The following is a 17986-nucleotide window of genomic DNA, read 5'->3' as shown; positions in this document are numbered from 1 at the left end:
TGTTGGTTTTTCAGAATTATTTTGTTGAATTTTCAGATAATGATTGTCTTTAATATGTGTAAATATATCTTCTCATTAATTTAGACATTCTTTGCATGAGGGCAAGTGAGGTTTTAAGATGGCAGTCTTGTCCATGTTGTTTATATTTTAACATGAGGACATGTAATAATGGAATTCACATGTCATGCTTTGACAGCATAGGAAAGAATTTCCTGTTCAGTCATGTCTATTCAAACACTAATAGTTGACAATAAGTCACTAAGTTAATTAGTTACAATTATGCATTCACCCTTACGGTTTTTGCCCCCAAAAGTCGTTAGAATAATTTTCATGCCCTTCCACATCATCAAGCATTCTGTATATTTAAGCAGTAGCTAAATGATGCTTTATGGTGGCAGGGTAAGAATCTTGCCAGTATAAAGTTACAACATACTTCAACATAAATGCTTTTAATTTTCAGAATTAAAATACTGGAATCTTCTCACAAGGACAGATAAAGGATACCACTTTGTCAGGTAGGTAATTGTAATTTGATCAGTCTCCAGGTAAATATTATATAACCTAGTGAAAGCAGGGTCTGTTCTAAGACATGGGATTCAAGCTGATTTCTCATTTGAATATATTCCTCACTCACATTAATGTTATGGAGATGCTCTGCTACCTCTCAAATCCAGCGATCTTGGAAAGAAAAAAAAAATGTGTATTTCCTGATTATGCTCCATATAGACTAACTGAAGAAATTCATCCAATCCTTTTATCACCACTTGTGTCCAAATGCCTATCCTGGAATCGAAGTCAGTCTTGTGGATTATTACACCTCTATCAACAAATTGCATATAGTATTGAGTGTAAAGCTATATACTGTATATTGCAGTCATTTATTATTTTGTGAAATTATTTAATTTATCCGAATTTTTGACTTTGTTTATTTTCTGACCACATTATTCACACAGTGTTGGCTATTTTCATGCTCACTGCAGATATTTCTTCACTTTCTTGTAATAAGTGTTGTTTAGGTTTGTTATTTACCAAACATTCTCATCTTTCTTGTCTATTTAGAGAATTAAAAACGGTGCACAGTAATAACCCAGTTGCTGACCTCGGGTGAATTTATTCCATCTCATCTTTCTTATTTCTTCAGTTGGAGCTTCCTGGAGACTATCCTTCCTTTTCTAGGCTACCCATCGGGCAGAAGTACCCCCCCACATGCCCAAGTATGCCATAGGGTCTGTAATTCTTGGCACATGCAGCTTTTTTTTTAACATCAATAAATTGTATGACCACCAGTCTGTATAACATTATATCAGTTGCAGTCCGGCCAGCCTATAGGCTGTACTTAGCATCTGTGACATGGAATCCATCACTTTGGCAAGCCCTTCCATCTGTCGTTAGTAGCTGAACAGACCAGGGAACACTATTTGCAGCATTTCATACTGGCAAGACAAACTGTGGCACTTGCCTGGTTACCAGCAAAGCTGTGATCTCAAATATTTTCTTTCTTTCCTTTATAGAGGTATCAAATAGTTCATAGAGATGATGGCATTGTTGTTTCTCTGCCTGGGGATGTTTATTTTGATACTGCCAGAATTCCTGATGCTGACAACCCTGACTTTAAGTGCAGGGATAACCTTGACAATTTACCCTACATTGATCCTACTTTGGAGCACATGGAATTCAGTTTTAAAGCAGCCATGGAGAAAATAAGAGTTCTGCCAATTCTCAAGTGCCTAGCCCCATTAACTGCAAGACAGACTTATAAACATTGCAGCAGTCTATATGACAAGTTCTCTGTTTTTTAAGATGGACAAAAATGTTTTGTTTGCCACCTTCAGGTTAGCACAAAACATGATTGTCTTTCCTCTATGCTAGATTTGAGTTCCATTGCTATTTTTCAAATGGCCTGAATGGCATGTGATCCATACATGGGAATCCATGGCCCACATTGCCAAGGTGAATAATAGGGCTTTGCATCACATGATGGCTAACGCTCTGACAGCATCAGCTAACCTCAATCTTGTACCTGCCTGCCCTAAAGTAGTATCATACCTTGGGTCTGCATTTGGCACCTTTTGGACACCATTGCTGTTTGGCAGAATACTGTATTTGCTGGCCTACATGACGATACTTTTTGACCAGAAAATCTTCGCTTTGTCGTATACTCGTAATCTACTTATATATGGATTATGTCATCCAAATCGCTTTATCGTATTTTTTTTATGAAAAATAATTCTCCAAGAATACAAAAAAATCATGTGTAAAAAAATATTTCATATTGGGGAAGAAATCATGCATGAAAAAATATAGGATCCCACATTGAGTATTTTAAACAATTACATGATGGTCAGTATTACAAATTAACATAGATCAAATGTAAATGCGCTAAACCAGCATGCACAAGTAATGTACATTGTTTGTAATATATGTTGTTTAAATTTGATTGCATATATGTGCGTTAGAATTGACGAGTTAGTAGATTAATAACCATGACAAAGACATATTCCATCACAATTTTCTTCTTGCACGTAATGATCAAGTAAAATGTATGTCCCACTGAGAGAGAGAGAGAAAGACAGAGATGTCTTCATGATTGTAAATCTGTATTGTTCACTTACCTGATGACTGATCTTACTTGTGTACAAGTGCAGTACCATATTCCATTATCAATTAATACCACTAGGGTAAGCAATTCCTTCTAGTTTGTGTTGCCATTTCCATTATTAAAAGAATCACATGGCTTTGTACTTGTATTTACGTGCTAATTAAATATGTGATGGCTATATTCAGTCATTCCAAGCTAACACCTGTTTGAAGTTCAGATTCGGTAGACCAGATCAGATTATTGAGGCTACCAATAATGAAATGAGGCTTCCCATGGGTATTATGAATACTGTACCATGCAATGAAAGGAATACCAGGTGATTACTCATGTAAATTTCTCAGCCAGTGACATTTTTTAACTTGCCGATGGAACCGACAGCAATTTAAAGTACATCTAGCATGAGCAGAGATAAAAAACAATTGCTGCCTAGGTACAGGAAGAGTACATGCACTTAAAAAAATCTTTAATGGAGAGGTTGTTATACTTGCAAAGAAAATTAGACAGCATGCTTGGGATTTAACCTAATGGAGTCTTTGTCGATGTAACTATTGTGATTATTTAAATGCTGAAGAAGTATGGTATGTGTTTTCATAGTTTTCATTTACTGTTTCATTTATTAATGTTTTTTCTTTTGACAAAAGCTTCAGCAACACTGGGGCAATAAGGTAAAAGAAAAACAAACAAAAAAATCACAAAGAGTTGAACTCTCTCTCTCTCTCTCTCTCTCTGTCACTCTCTCTCTCTCTCATGTATAGGACCATATTTTATTTTGATCATGAGGTGCAAGAAGAAAAATGCTATGGAATTCTCACTATCTCTCTTCCTTCTCTCCCCCCACCCCAAACAAACTGGAAAAAGCATTTTAGTATTAATTTTTAATTTAATACACAAAACCTAATTTCCAAAAATGAAAAGATGGGTACTGACACAGCTCCATTTAAGACAGTTTGAGCCCTTAGCAAGCTCCTTGTTGAAGCTGATATAATACAAAACATGTTGCTTCATAGCTTGAGCTTCAGCATGCAGTGTCAGCAAATTGCATATACTTTTGGTGGACCCAAACTATCTCTTGTTTAGATCAGATGATTTAACTTGACTTCATAGTAAAGAACAGGCTGCGGTCAATAGCCAATCTAAAAATCATCATCCATCCCTTCTTATACATTGGTAAGTCTAAGGAGGCATTGATGCAGGACCCAAAAGACTTTATAAGGTGTGGGGTGAGTGGGGCAAAGCGTCTTTCTTCCAGTCAAGACAGAAAGAATCTGTAACCATCTATGCCCAAGCATCATGTCTATAGTGGGTAATTTGCGCATTGTACTCAGAGATATCAGGGAATGCCTAATGAAAATTACAACATTCAGAATCAGAACTATTGGCAAGCATCCCATTTGAATGGACTGTGGCAATCCAAGACATAATAGATGCAGTTGGCTGGCACACACAATCAACTTTCTTAGGCTTCTCTCTGCATGATCTAGCTTTGCCAGGATAGGAACTAACTGGTGGGTCCAATAGCCACAGTCCAGCCCGTCACCAAAACATGTTGTTGTTTTAGGGTTTAACGCCATTTTTCAGCACACAATATGCTATACATGGTGGCCAGTATTAATGATGGAGGAAGAACCCAGGAAAACCCTGGAAAGAACCATAGACCCATGAGAAGCTACTGGCAAGCTTTCTCACATAACACATTGGCTGAATCCGAGACTCGAACCCATGCAGACAGAGGTGAGATTGCAGTGATCCGTAACTGAGAGTGCTTTAGACCTCTCGGCCACTCGGGGCCCCACCAAACCTGTTAAATGTGAGCAGTCTTATTATGGGTATAGAGCAGTGATTAAAAAAATGTAGTTGATTCCCATTGTCTTACATGGGTAATGGCATCATGGCTTAGGGGACCATTGTGTTGTTTTGTTATAATGATTGAGTTTCACCCTCATACAAGGAAGAATCCTTATTTCTTCAAGGGTGACCAAGGTAGAGGTAGGATTCTCAGCATTGCTTTTTCCTATCTTGGCATCCGTCCTTCTATGGGAGACGATGGCATAGCTCCAAAGTACGCTTTTGCTTATCCTTCTTTTTAGCTCTCTTTTCAGCTTGCTTTATTCTTCTCTTTCCCTCTGCGTTTTGAACTCCCTGCCTGACAGCTAGACGACAGCTGGAACGGTTGTTTGCACAGCTCTCCCAGTCGTTGACATTGATGTTTGCTGTCTTCATATCCTTCTTGCAAACATCTTTGTAGCGTAGATGTGGTCGTCCAGTTGGTCGTGCACCTTCTGCTAACTCCCCATATAACAGGTCCTTGGGAATGCGACCTGGGTCCATTCTCTTGACATGGCCGAGCCAGCGAAGGCGCCTCTCGCTGAGTGTGGAGAACATGCTGTTCATGTTGGCGCGTTCTAGAACCTCTGTGTTGGGTACTTTGTCCTGCCACTGGATGTGCAGAATGCGCCGCAGACATCTCAGGTGGAAGCTGTTGAGTTTCCTCTCGTGTCTTGCATAGGTGGTCCATGTTTCGCTGCTGTAGAGAAGTGAGCTGAGCACGCATGCTTGGTAGACACGCAGTTTGGTCTTTTCTGTGAGGTTGGGGTTGTTCCAGACCCTCTGGTTAAGTCTGGCCATCACTGCTGCTGCCTTGGCAATCCTGCCGCCCACCTCAGAATCAATGGAGAGTGAGCTGGAGATGTTAGACCTGAGGTATGTGAAGTTCTCGACAACTTCCAAATTGTACCCATCGATGGAGACAGAGGGAGGGGAGTCTGTGTCCTGTGCCATGACATTCGTTTTCTTCAAACTGATGGTCAGTCCAAATTCCTTACATGCATGGGAGAGGCAGCATACCAGCTGCTGAAGTCCATCTTATGTGTGTGATGTCAAGGCTGCATCGTCGGCAAAGAGCAATTCACAGATGAGTACCTCTGTGACTTTAGTCTTAGCACGGAGACGGGTAATGTTGAACAGCTTGTCGTCAGCCCTGGTATGGATGTACACTCCCTCGCTGCAGTCCTTGAATGCGTACTGGAGAAGCATGGAGAAGAAGATGGCAAAGAGCGTCGGTGCAAGGACACAGCCTTCTTTGACTCTGCTAATGACTGGGAATGCTTCAGATGTTGCGCCATTGAAGCACACTGTGCTGTGCATGTTCTCGTGGAACGACATAATGACAGCAAGCAGATGTGGGGGTCAGCCGATCTTCTGCAGGAGTCTGAAGAGTCCACTCCGACTAACCATGTCAAACGCCTTCGTCAGGTCTATGAAGGCAATGTAGAGGGGCATCTGCTGCTCGCGACACTTCTCCTGCAGCTGACGTAGTGAGAAGATCATGTCTACAGTTGACCTGCCGGCTCGAAATCCACACTGGGACTCTGGGTAGACGCGGGAGGCTAGGATCTGCAAGCACGCCAAGGCAACACGGGCGAAGGCCTTTCTGACGATGCTGAGTAGGGAGATGCCCCGGTAGTTGTTGCTACGGTCTCCTTTGTTTTTGTACAAAGTGATGATGTTGGCGTCACGCATGTCCTGTGGGATGTATCCCTGTTCCCAGCAAAGGCAGAGGAGTGTGTGTAGGGGCTGGAGCAGTGCTGGTTTTCCGCTCTTGAGGACTTCAGGCGGAATGCTGTCGCTTCCAGGAGCCTTCCCACAGGCAAGGCAATCGATGGCTTTTCCGAGCTCTTCCAGGGTGGGCTGTGTGTCTAGCTCCTCCATGACAGGCAGGTCTGGAAAGGTGTCCAGGGCAGTTCCAGTGACATTGTTTTGGGTTGCATATAGCTCGAGACAGTGCTCAACCCATCGCTGCAGTTGTTTCCCCTGGTCTGTGATGACTTCGCCCGTCTTGGACTTGAGGGGGGCGGTCTTGTAGCTGGGGGGCCTGTTGCCTTTTTGATACCCTCATACATTCCTCTTGTATCCCCGGTGTCAGCAGCTGTCTGTATACTGTTGCAAAGGTTCAGCCAGTAGGTGTTGGCACAGCGGCGGGCGGTCTTCTGGGCGTTATTCCTTGCAATCCTGAGGGCTTGTAGTGTTCTGGGGCTAGGTGCAGCCTTGTATGCCAGGAGGACTTTCCTCTTTGCCTCAGTCACAGGCTCCATCTCCTCCCAGTTTGCCTCATACCAGTCGACATTCTTTCGCTCCCTCTTCCCATAAGCAGTGATGGCTGAATTGTACACAGAGTCACGGATATGGGACCACTTGGAATCAATGGTGTCATCAGGTGTCACTTTGGTGAGGGCTTCCTTCAGTTTGCTGATGAACTGCTGTGTTTTCTCTGGGTTGCTTGCACAGCAGGTGTTGATATGTGGGTGACCCTTCTTCTTGGCGTGGTGCAGCTTCTTGGGTAATATTCGCACCTTGCTGGCCACGAGGGAATGGTCCGTGTCACAATCGGTACTGTGGTAGCTGCGGGTAAGGAGGACACTGGTCAGTTCTGCACGCCTGGTGATGACGAGGTCTAGCTGATGCCAGTGGCGTGAACGTGGGTGTCTCCACGACACCTGGTGGATCTCCTTGCATTTGAAGAAAGTATTGGTCACACATAGGCTGTGGGAGCAGCACATCTTCAGCAGTCGCTGACCATTCTCGTTGATCTTGCCCCTTCCGTAAAAGCCGAGACAGGTGGACCAGGCCTCATGGTCAGCTCCCACTCTAGCATTGAAGTCTCCTAGTAAGTAAAGGCTTTCATTGTTGGGGATACTGGATATTGCCTGATCCAGAGCCTCATAAAACTTGTCTTTCTCCTCGTAGGTGGAGTAGAGGGTTGGGGCGTACACACTGAAGTTGTTGACCGGGCCTAAGGATGTTGACAGCCGGAGGGCAAGGGTTCTCTCAGTATCTGATGATGGAGGTTCAATGAAGGCGATTAGCGTGTTCTTGACGGCAAAGCCTACACCATGCTGCCTAGGTTCATCCAAGGGCTTCCCCTGCCAAAAGAATGTGTAATTGGCTTCCCTGATGGTGCCGCTGTCAGCCAGTCGGGTCTCCTGGAGGCAGGCAATGTCGATGTTCAGTCGGGAGAGTTCTCTGTCAATGACGGCAGTCTTCCGTGCATCGTCGATCTGCTGTAGGTCAGTGGTCAATCCAGGACACATGGTCCTGATGTTCCAGGTTGAAAAACGAAGAGTTGGAGTCTTTTTATTTCTTCTTTTAGTCTTTCCTGGTGCAGAGTTTTGTGGCCCACTTGTCGAGATGATTCTCTAAGCTCCACGCACCCAGTGAAGCAGGCAGGCCATGGCGGGCAGCACCTTACTGACTTGGGGCTGCCCAGCTTGAGGCAGGCGGTAGCTGTCCAGTGAGACCTGATGATCTCTCCCACCGTCAGAAGTAACCCCAGGCGCCAAGCTCTACGCCAATCGAGCTTTGACTTAGAACCGGTAAACTGCTACTTCTCGTGTTGTGCTGACGCCGTACGACGACGCTGGAGTGTCCTCTCCAGTGGAGCTATGAAGCCTGGGCAGGGTGGTATGGAGAATCAGCTGTTGCCCATCCAGCAGATCCCCCCTGTCCACACAGCTGGTGTGCCCAAGGGAACGACGAATGCCGATACAGCTTGGCACCAGTGGCGTCGCAGGAGTTGCCGGAATGACGTTGAAGTCAATGTCATACCGCCTTAGGGACTCCATCTCCGGATTTTCTGTTGGGGTTTACTCCCTTAGCCTTTCCCATGAGTGGGTATAGCCACAAGGCAGCAGAGGTTTGGAATCGGAGTTTTCCTTCTCCTAGATGAGCTACCATCCAAGGTTTACTAGTCCCATCTACCCGAAGCAACTGGTTTTAAGGCACCAGTGGGCCGCCTTCACCCCTTCTCCTGTTAGTAGAAAACATGGTCTGCCGGGCTTCAAATCTAAGCCACTCGCGAAGGCCAGGAGCTGGATTTTAGTTGACAGAGGCAGTAAGAGACGCAGGCCGTATGGGGCATTTTGGAGGATTGGGGCGCTTGTCTCCCACTCCCACCCCGGGCAATGTCAACCTTAGACCACGCTTTTTCCTATTACTTCCTATTACATATTCTCATAACGTTAATGTGATCAGGATATGTATTTAAGGAGAAAGTAAAATTACAAGTAAATTATGTTTCTCCAAGAATAGTTACACATTATTATTGAACACTCCCACCTCTCCTCACAAATGCAGGCATCCTCATTAAGGTATCTCTCAAGCAGAGCTAGTATGGGAAGGTAAGACAATGCAGTGTATCCCCAGGGGTGTAAAATTGAGGGTAAAGAAAACCCCTTGGTGTCAGAAATGGGGGTCAGATAAAAAATGTGGGGGTCAAAAATGTACTGACAAATTTTCTTATGACTTGCGCAATATACTCTCTCTAAACATACACATAAATCAACATGCACAATTAACAAACGAATGCATTTTCCATTCAAAGAATAATTTTATTAGTTCATTTTTCTTTTAAAGTCGTAGTTTTAACAGTGTCCAATATGAAGCAATATTATAGCCCAACACATTACATACAAGCCATTACAAAAAGCCAAATAAATATTTTTAACCAAATGGCAGTAAATTTACTGCCTTTCATAAAATGTGGTTTCATTGTACTTTGTCCTGGAAGATATTAATCCAAAAATCATTGAGGATGATTCATCTTCTTTCTAATAAATTACACTTGAACTTTAAGACATTTCTTTTATTGCAGCAAAGTTAAAAACCAACAAAATCTGCAATGACCTGCTGACTTTGTAATCCAAATAATGCATTTGTCTCTGCAAGTTTACTGATTTTTTTGTTGTGAAAGAATATCTTGGGTTATAATGCGTTCTCCAGATATCTTGTGGCGAACGAGGGCAGATTTTTTAAAATTCTAAAACCCTGTCACGAAAGGATTAGTCACTTTTGCAGTCTTCGCAATCACCCTATCAGAAGTCACACCGGTAATCCTAATGGATGTGCTGTATTCATGTCAAGGGAATTATTTTCTCCATTTTTCATTAAAGTTAGATCCACAGTTACTCTTTTGTGTTCTGCTTCTTTCACTTTCTTCGCTAATGTTTTTAGTGCATGACGTTTTAATCTGGCGATCACTTTCTAGTGTAACGAGGATTGAGGTTAAATATCTAGAACAGCTTGCTGAGCTCGATGGAAATCGCTTGAGAGCTCGTGAGATTAGGGGAAGCTACTGCATCATAACATTGCCTATGCTAGTCTGGTTCATTGTTTCGTATGTTTCCTACGATGCACTCTGCTATACAAATAGAGGAGCGCAAGGCAGGGAGCAAGCAAAGCAGGGAACCAGTCAGTGCCTATACTCGAAATATATACCATGTCATCCATCGTCCAATGCATTGGGTATTAAATAAAGCCTGATCACATTATGAAAATCGTTTGTGTCAAAAAAAATGCATGGCAACAAAATGTGTGCGTCAATTTTCTCCAGCGTGCGTCCCTGACGCACACATGTGCGTAAAGGGAAACACTGCAATGGTTGGGAAGGGTTTTTTCAGTTCCTCTATATGGAATATATATGGAAAAACAAATTTGTTTTTGTCTTTCAATGTTTGCTGGATTCGAGAAGTAGTAAAGCATCTTCCTAATGTTATTGTGTTATGGAATTTTCTGAGAAACATAATTTATTTAAAAATTCGCTTTAAAAAAAATAAATATCACACACACAAAAATGAAAGAAATGCACACAAAATGACATATCATGTTTACAAGCCCTACCTTTATTATCATATTTTCAAGCCTGGACATTGTTCATTAAATACCTCCTATATTCAGAAAATTCACTCCATTGTATTTCAGTAATGGTTTCCCATACATACATACATACATATACATACATACATACATTGTTCAGTTCAAGAATAGACCATGGTGTAAATGTGTCTGATGCAAATACTAACTTTTAGCACAAATAACTAATAATTGACATGTTTCAGTAAGCATTAGAAAATATGTGGTTTTTTATTCTACAAGTCTGGAAAGAAAACTCCAACAAGCACTCATTTTGAGTTACTTTGTTTCAGACTTATTATACTGACTCAGAATTGTGTACTCAGTGGGTTTTGGTTGACTAGTTCATACAACTTTGTAATAGCCCTTTTTCATACAAAGAATAATGGTAATCACAGGGAGAATGGCATATTAGCTTCATAAATCTGCACGTACAAGGGACAAATAGTGGAGAGAGAAACCATGGCTACTGAGTGTTGTTGTAACATAATCTACATAAAATTGACTAGAAGTGACATGGATTTGGCAAATAGTGTATTGCATAAATAATAAATTTTTAAAATTTACAGGGAATAAGCATGCAATAAGTATTAAAATTGAAAAAAAAATTACACCTTGTATTAGTTTTATTATGTTAACTTGTTACATTTTTTCTCCAGTGGATTTCATCAAAAATGTCAGTTTCTTTCATATTCGTTTGAAATATTTTGAAAATAAATTCATAAGAGCCATATAAAATAGTGTGACTATTAATAGGAACAAAAAGTTGGTTCAAACTATTTATTTAATATCCTATGTTGTGGTTGCAAATAATCATATAATTAAAAGCTTTTTCAGGATCATGACTGCAGTTTGCACGCAGCAGCAACAACAGCAGTTAAATTATTATTGAATTAAATATTGTTTAAATCAAAATAGTTATTAAGTATTCTCATGTTCAACACAGAAAATTTCTGTAGCAGTGGGGTGGTACATGCACAATTTCATGTACAATATGGTCTTTGTAGGATGGACATTGTGTCCCTATTTGGGTCAAATCAGGCAGAGCATTCCGCAGGTATTAAATTTAAAAATGAATTCCTTGAAAACTTGATGCCTACATTAGTATGGGGACAATTATGTTAGTTCTGCAGAGTATAACTTGCTATACCAAAGGAAGCAGATGATCAGCTGCTGTATATATGAAGCAGTGATACCATAAACAAGTCCTTGAATATAGTTACTCAGATGTCTGTCTGCTTGTTGATGTCCAGAGTTAATGGAAAAATTTACATTTGAGGTGATTGTGTTGGGTTTTTTGGGGGTTTTTTTTAGATTTTTGAAACCAAAAATTGACTTGTAGCAAAAATAATGCTTTTGCTTTGTAAACTGATAGAGTATGTCAGTTTTTTGCTGGAAGATAGTAGATCAAGTCCAAACTTTATAACTATCAAAGCTTCAAGTCACCTTCAACCAACTGCCATCTTGTTGCATAACCAAAATAGACTTGGGGGGTGCTCTGCAGATATTATGAACTTCTGAGAGAGTGGCAGGTGTGAAGTGAAGTTGTTTCCATTTACAATATGCACAGTGAAGAGAATGTTGGTATACCTGTACGTTAGTTTTGTGTACTGTGGCTGAAATTTCTTTAGATATTCTACTTATGGAAATTGTGCATGATCTAAGCAAACAGCTAGTTAAAAAAGAGAAACAAATTTTGCCAGAGTAGACAACACCAGCTTCTTAAATTAATTAATTACCAAGTATATAAAATTTTACAATAGTTATTAGGTTTTTTTAACAATTTACCTCTGAAGCCCAGTAAGGGATGCTTTTGCTTTGTAAACTGATAGAGTATGTCAGTTTTTTGCTGGAAGATAGTAGATCAAGTCCAAACTTTATAACTATCAAAGCTTCAAGTCACCTTCAACCAACTGCCATCTTGTTGCATAACCAAAATAGACTTGGGGGGTGCTCTGCAGATATTATGAACTTCTGAGAGAGTGGCAGGTGTGAAGTGAAGTTGTTTCCATTTACAATATGCACAGTGAAGAGAATGTTGGTATACCTGTACGTTAGTTTTGTGTACTGTGGCTGAAATTTCTTTAGATATTCTACTTATGGAAATTGTGCATGATCTAAGCAAACAGCTAGTTAAAAAAGAGAAACAAATTTTGCCAGAGTAGACAACACCAGCTTCTTAAATTAATTAATTACCAAGTATATAAAATTTTACAATAGTTATTAGGTTTTTTTAACAATTTACCTCTGAAGCCCAGTAAGGGAAAATGTCCAGCAGAGCTAGCAGTTTTTTTTTTAATGTGCACATCTGAAGTAAATCCAGGCTGTATACTCTGTAATCCATGTTACACACATCAATCATACACCAAAATAAAGGGAATTACAAGATTTTAAGATAAACAAGGTCAATTTTCAATAGCCAGTCAGCAAAACGGGAGAAATTCTTTTTCTTTAGAAATATCACCCTATGCAAAATACGAAATTGTAGAGCACAACAGGTGTGGACAATTACTGATTTCACAGGTGAAGAGCTTAAAAGTATAGCAACATCCTGTTTATTGGGAAAGTTTTTGATTATGGAAAGAAATAAAAAATAATTATCCATTACAGAAGAGTTAAAAAAGCAAAACTATGGTAAATCCTGAATTTTCTTCATATTTTAAATTTAATAAATTTGATTTGTAGCAAGAAGTTTATTTTCCTTTAAGCTTTACATAATACTTTATCTCTGCATAGTTAAATTATGAAATAGGCACTTATTTTGAGCACAGGTGGAGTCTTGGAAAACTTGGTGGCCAGCATAAAAGTACTGCAGGTACTGTTGTAAGAACAAAATATATCAAGTTTTAAATTTATTCACACGACATCTGCAAAAACAAAACATGTATGTTTGAGAGAATATATAATATCTTTTAATCTAATCATATAGTGAATTTTGTTGCATTCCTGTGACATTTACTCAAGAATTTAATGCCAAATAATAATGCTATGTCTTTTTAATTTACAGCTGGCGTCTGACAGTTCTTTATTGTATTGGATGTTTTGTTAGATACTGCATTCTTTTGCCATTTAGGTAAGTGTATAGTATCCTGATTTTGTGCATATGCCTTAAAGCGGGGGATTGTATTTTCACATGTAAGATTGAGTCATTTTGACCAAAAAACAGGTTTTAAATTTTGGCAATTTATATTTTAGCAATTGCAGATATACAAAGGATTTTATATTATTGGTGAAAAGCAGCTGGTTTTTCTGCTCCAGGCAAAAGCTGTTTTTTAGCAAATGCTGAATTACACTTAATTACACCACACTGTTTGAGGACATGTCAAAATACTTATTTATCTGTCACTGAGGATAAAAATACGAACTAGTCATGCAAATGTATTAAGTGTTTTAATTGATGTGACAGTCTCTTCCATTGAAAGAAATAGTTTAGTGTTGTGACATTAATCTGAGATGTTGGTTGGGATTACAAACAAAAATACTCCCAGACTTCCATGGTGATCTTGATTGGCTACAGTTTTACAATTGCCAGTTGAAGTGTATGACATAAACAGTCCTCAGTGTTTGTACTTAACATTCATATACAATGTATGTGAATCATGCATTCACAACACATGGCATATATAAAATATCAGCCAGATACATGCAGATTAGGTAAAAAATTGAACCCTGCTGCATGCACTTTTCTTCTTTGAATAAGTTACCCAATTATAATACCCATTTAGCACCCATTATAGTTAAACTTACCGTTCCATGATCACTAGCACACAGTGCTATCATACAAGAGAGAATATCACACAAACCACAAACGTGTCTGATCTACTTGTTTAAATTTCACCTGGCCAATTGGCAGTGAGTGCATGTCCAAGTGGACTTTCCATGTGGATTAACTTGGCTGAATAAGGCACCAATTAAACTGCTCTCATCTATCATACAAGTCTTGCCTCGTCACTACTTCGGCATTGCTCAGGTAAAGTTAGTAAGTACATTTCTTGGTGGACCCATCTACTTACAGTTCTAACATGATGGATCAATATCGCTCAATAAACCTTCCCACTTGCAAGGGCATCATTGACTTAACTTTCCTCATCAGCATTAGTGACAGCAGGCAGAATTGGCAAAATACATTCCTTTTCAGTGGACCTGAATCACATGCAGTTCTGACAAGATGGGACAGTTTCATTCATGACGGTACCCTCTTTCATTGCCAAGAGCAGGCTCCCTTCCATGGGTAACCAGACATTTATAATGAAATCATTGTTTTCTCTGGACATTTTATTATCAAGACCATCTAAAGATCCAGTACAAGCTTTGAAGTGGTATTTTAAATGACAGAGTTGTTGCGTCAAGGGAGATCATGCTTATTTGTACCTGTCAAACAAGAACAGGAAGAAATATTAGTACAAACCCTTTCATCCTGGATTAAGTGGGTTATTAGATTAAGATACCTTAGGGGACCCAAGATGGCATCCCTCCACCTCTTACACATTCTCCTAAGGTATTATGTTTGGGTAATGTATTAAAAGAAGAAACTAAAATATGTTTCTTCACAAATACTTACCCAATCATAATATAAAAACACACTCCCAGCCTCCCTGCAGTTACATCCATATGGAGGGGAGATCACTCTGCCTGACCGCCATGGTGGTGGGCAGATTAGCATTTTAGTTAACCTGCTGGGAAGGCTGGATTTGTGAGGTAGTAGTTCTCCTAAGGTATTTTGATTGGGTAAGTATTCATGAGGAAGCATATTTTACTACAAAAAATTAGTTTCTAACAAATTATATTATTACCTAGGTATCAGTACTAATAAATTTCTGCTGATTTCTCGATGAGAAATAAAAACTGATCAAACACAACTAATATGTGCAGTTCTTTTGTCATGAGAGTTAACTCTGTTGTGGTGATAATATAGCATAAAGGTGTAGACTGTTTCCTTGTCTTTACTAAAATGCTTTCAGTTCACAGTGCAGAACCTGAAAAAAACATGGAGATAATAGAAGACACAGGGGTGGCATGTGAAATTTAAGACTTTAAAATTAATTAAGGCATTGGTGTTCCTTTGGGTTATTTGTATTAGAGAAAAACAATACTTCATTCAGAGGAAGAACAAAAAACATGAACATTATTAGAATATTTGGAGCTGTTAAATAACTTTACATAAACTCTCAGTACATTAGAAATTCTTTCTAAAGTACCAAATTTTGTATCATTTATATTTTATGTATTTATTTACTTCTTTATACTTTAGTGCAAAAATGCTATTTTACTTTCTTCACACTGGGACAATTCCAGTTAACTTTGTTGGAGAATGCCTCAATGTGACCACATAATCATTTCTTATTGCATTTTTTATTTTTGCAAGACAGTCATGAATCCTGCCTTGCCTGCATAAAATACTCATTGTCCAACACCAGCAAGGTGTGTTCAAAGCAGAAAAGAAGATGTACTTTCCGACGTTCTTCAAAAACAAGTTCAAGGGCAGAGAAGAAAGAACCTGATCCACATCAAGTGATCAAGACATTTTAAGCTTACACTCTACCTCTGACTTGTTATCTAGTTTAACTGGGGATGTGGTAATGCCTCCTCCTTGTTCCATTAAAATACCTTGTTCAGAGGAAATATTTTCAGCAGGACTCCTACAGAGATCTAGAATCACGGATGATGCATAAGATTCTTAAAGCTTTGTCAACAGGAATGTTAAGTGAGTACAATGCCTGGCAGCCCACTGGGTACAAGTCCAACTCCCCATTTGAGAATGATACAGGCAAGAAGGGCATATGAAAGTGACTTTTATTTTTGCCAGCTGACTCAGCATCCCTCTTGTGGTGATTTATTTACAAATTTGGCTGTTAACCAACCTCTTCTGCCACCCTGCTAACAAGCTTACCACAGTAATATATTTTGAAGTCCGAGTTGTTGACAGATCCACTCCACCATTCAGTCCTGGTTGTTGACAGATCCACTCTGCCATTCAGACACATTACACATAGAATGGGTTCAGTTTTTAAGCATCTCTCATCTGTGCCATCAGCGACAATGTTTTATGCTGACTTTGCTGTGGCCCAACTGGCCAGCAAACAGCTGGCTGTACAACCAACCCTGCCATACCTGTAAAGCAGGTTCCGTGCTTAGAAGTGCAGCAGTCTAACCAGCTAAACTGGTAGACTGTACCAACCCAGTCATCCCTACCAGACAATCATCTTAGTACACAAGCAGACTGGGATGTGTCAAAGACCACCTTTTGTACCCCCCCCCCCATGTGGAAGATTCTTGGCAGAGCACACTGATGATGTGACATCATCTTTGCCTATGTATTATGACTCTATGGTTGTAAAATAAGTAATAGAAAAGAGTGAGAAGCAACATGCTTTGTAAAATTCAACAAATAATGTATTTCCCTAGAATACAAAGTGAAAATAAAAAACACAAACTTTCAGTATTGCAAATTAAATCCCGAAATAATCCCAGAATTACAGACACAAGCCCTAATGTTAAAGGTTTTGAATAAACCTTAGTGGAAGTTTAGATTAAGTCCAACGTTGAAAGTGTTTGTGTCTGTGATGGTTCATAAAGTGTTGATTTACCAACAGTCTTTTGTTTCATCACAATAATACAATCCAAGAATTAATTCCTTATTTGAAATATCACAGTAAATTCAAGTCGCTATTTCCAAGAATGTTATCATAGTACTTTTGTATGTCCAGAGAAGAAATAATCTGAATAATTAAATTTCCAGCCCAAATGAACTGCTGGTCACAACAGTATTACAAACTGATTCTGCTGGATCTTAAAGCTTGATCGAGTAATTTTTCCAGTGACAAGAATATATAGCCCTCTACTTGACCTTGGGTCATAATTAGCATTTTCAAATAGAAACTATTACCCAATGGAAAGTTTCTTTCTAGAAAGTTCATAATGATTACAAAATAGAATTTTAGTTATAATTAGTTATATTACTAACATTATAATATACAATGTAGTAAACAAGAGGTAGACCTGGGGAATTTCCAATTACCTAGCCTCCGACCCAAATAACTATGATTACTTCTGTTAATAATGATCCTAATATTAAACCCATACACATTAAGAATATTTTAGGTATGTATTAGTTGTTTATAGAATTTTTTAAAAATAAAAAGTTCAGGTCACATAGAAAATGAACTTGATTTTAGACAAGGTTAAGTCCAACCTGCATTTATAATAGAATATAATGAAATAAAATTTCAGAAGATAAAGATCTCAATGGAAATCAAACACTTCCTGGTTAAATGGTAGAACAGAGAATGGTTAGCATTGGGAATTCCATTGGAAGCACTGCCACCACAGGTCACGATTGCTCAGATATAAGTTTGTCAGGTTAGGACCACTCCAGTGGCCTAAGTGGTTCATGTGTCTGCCTTGGATGCCGGAGTTGGAGGGTTCAAAGTCATACCAGAGACTTGTAAAAATGGTATTAGCAGCTGCGTCGCTTGGCGCTCAGCATTAAGAGGTTAGTGTTAGGACTGGTTGGCCTGGTGTCAGGATAATGTGATAGGGTGAGACTTGATGCTACATGTCTGCGGCATGATGCTTCAGGCCTAGACATCACTACAATCTACCACACTGCAGACATGCATTAATATTCCAAATCACACACACACACACACACACACAGGTTGGGGCCCACTTGCTACTGGACTTTAACATTAGTCAGTGGCGAGG

The 17986-nt window shown here is 39.5% G+C and overlaps 1 protein-coding gene across 2 annotated transcripts in view; it reads left to right on the top strand.

Annotated features, from left to right (window-relative positions):
• LOC149795641 (glycerol-3-phosphate acyltransferase 3-like) overlaps window positions 1-17986 on the top strand; it is an 88374-nt gene that overhangs the window by 13533 nt on the left and 56855 nt on the right. For both annotated transcript variants that reach the window (XR_016422378.1, XM_089965470.1), the window contains exons 5-6: window positions 461-515; window positions 13290-13355. Coding sequence is in view for 1 of the 2 variants with exons in the window: in XM_089965470.1 (XP_089821596.1) it covers window positions 461-515; window positions 13290-13355 (121 nt within the window). In the remaining variant the exon portion in view is untranslated. The remainder of the gene's footprint in view (window positions 1-460; window positions 516-13289; window positions 13356-17986) is intronic.

This window comes from Sinohyriopsis cumingii, chromosome 7 (genome assembly GCF_028554795.1).
Source record: "Sinohyriopsis cumingii isolate HCF-2022 chromosome 7, ASM2855479v2, whole genome shotgun sequence".
In the NCBI taxonomy this organism is placed as follows: domain Eukaryota; kingdom Metazoa; phylum Mollusca; class Bivalvia; order Unionida; family Unionidae; genus Sinohyriopsis; species Sinohyriopsis cumingii.
This window is presented reverse-complemented; position numbering and strand designations above follow the sequence as displayed.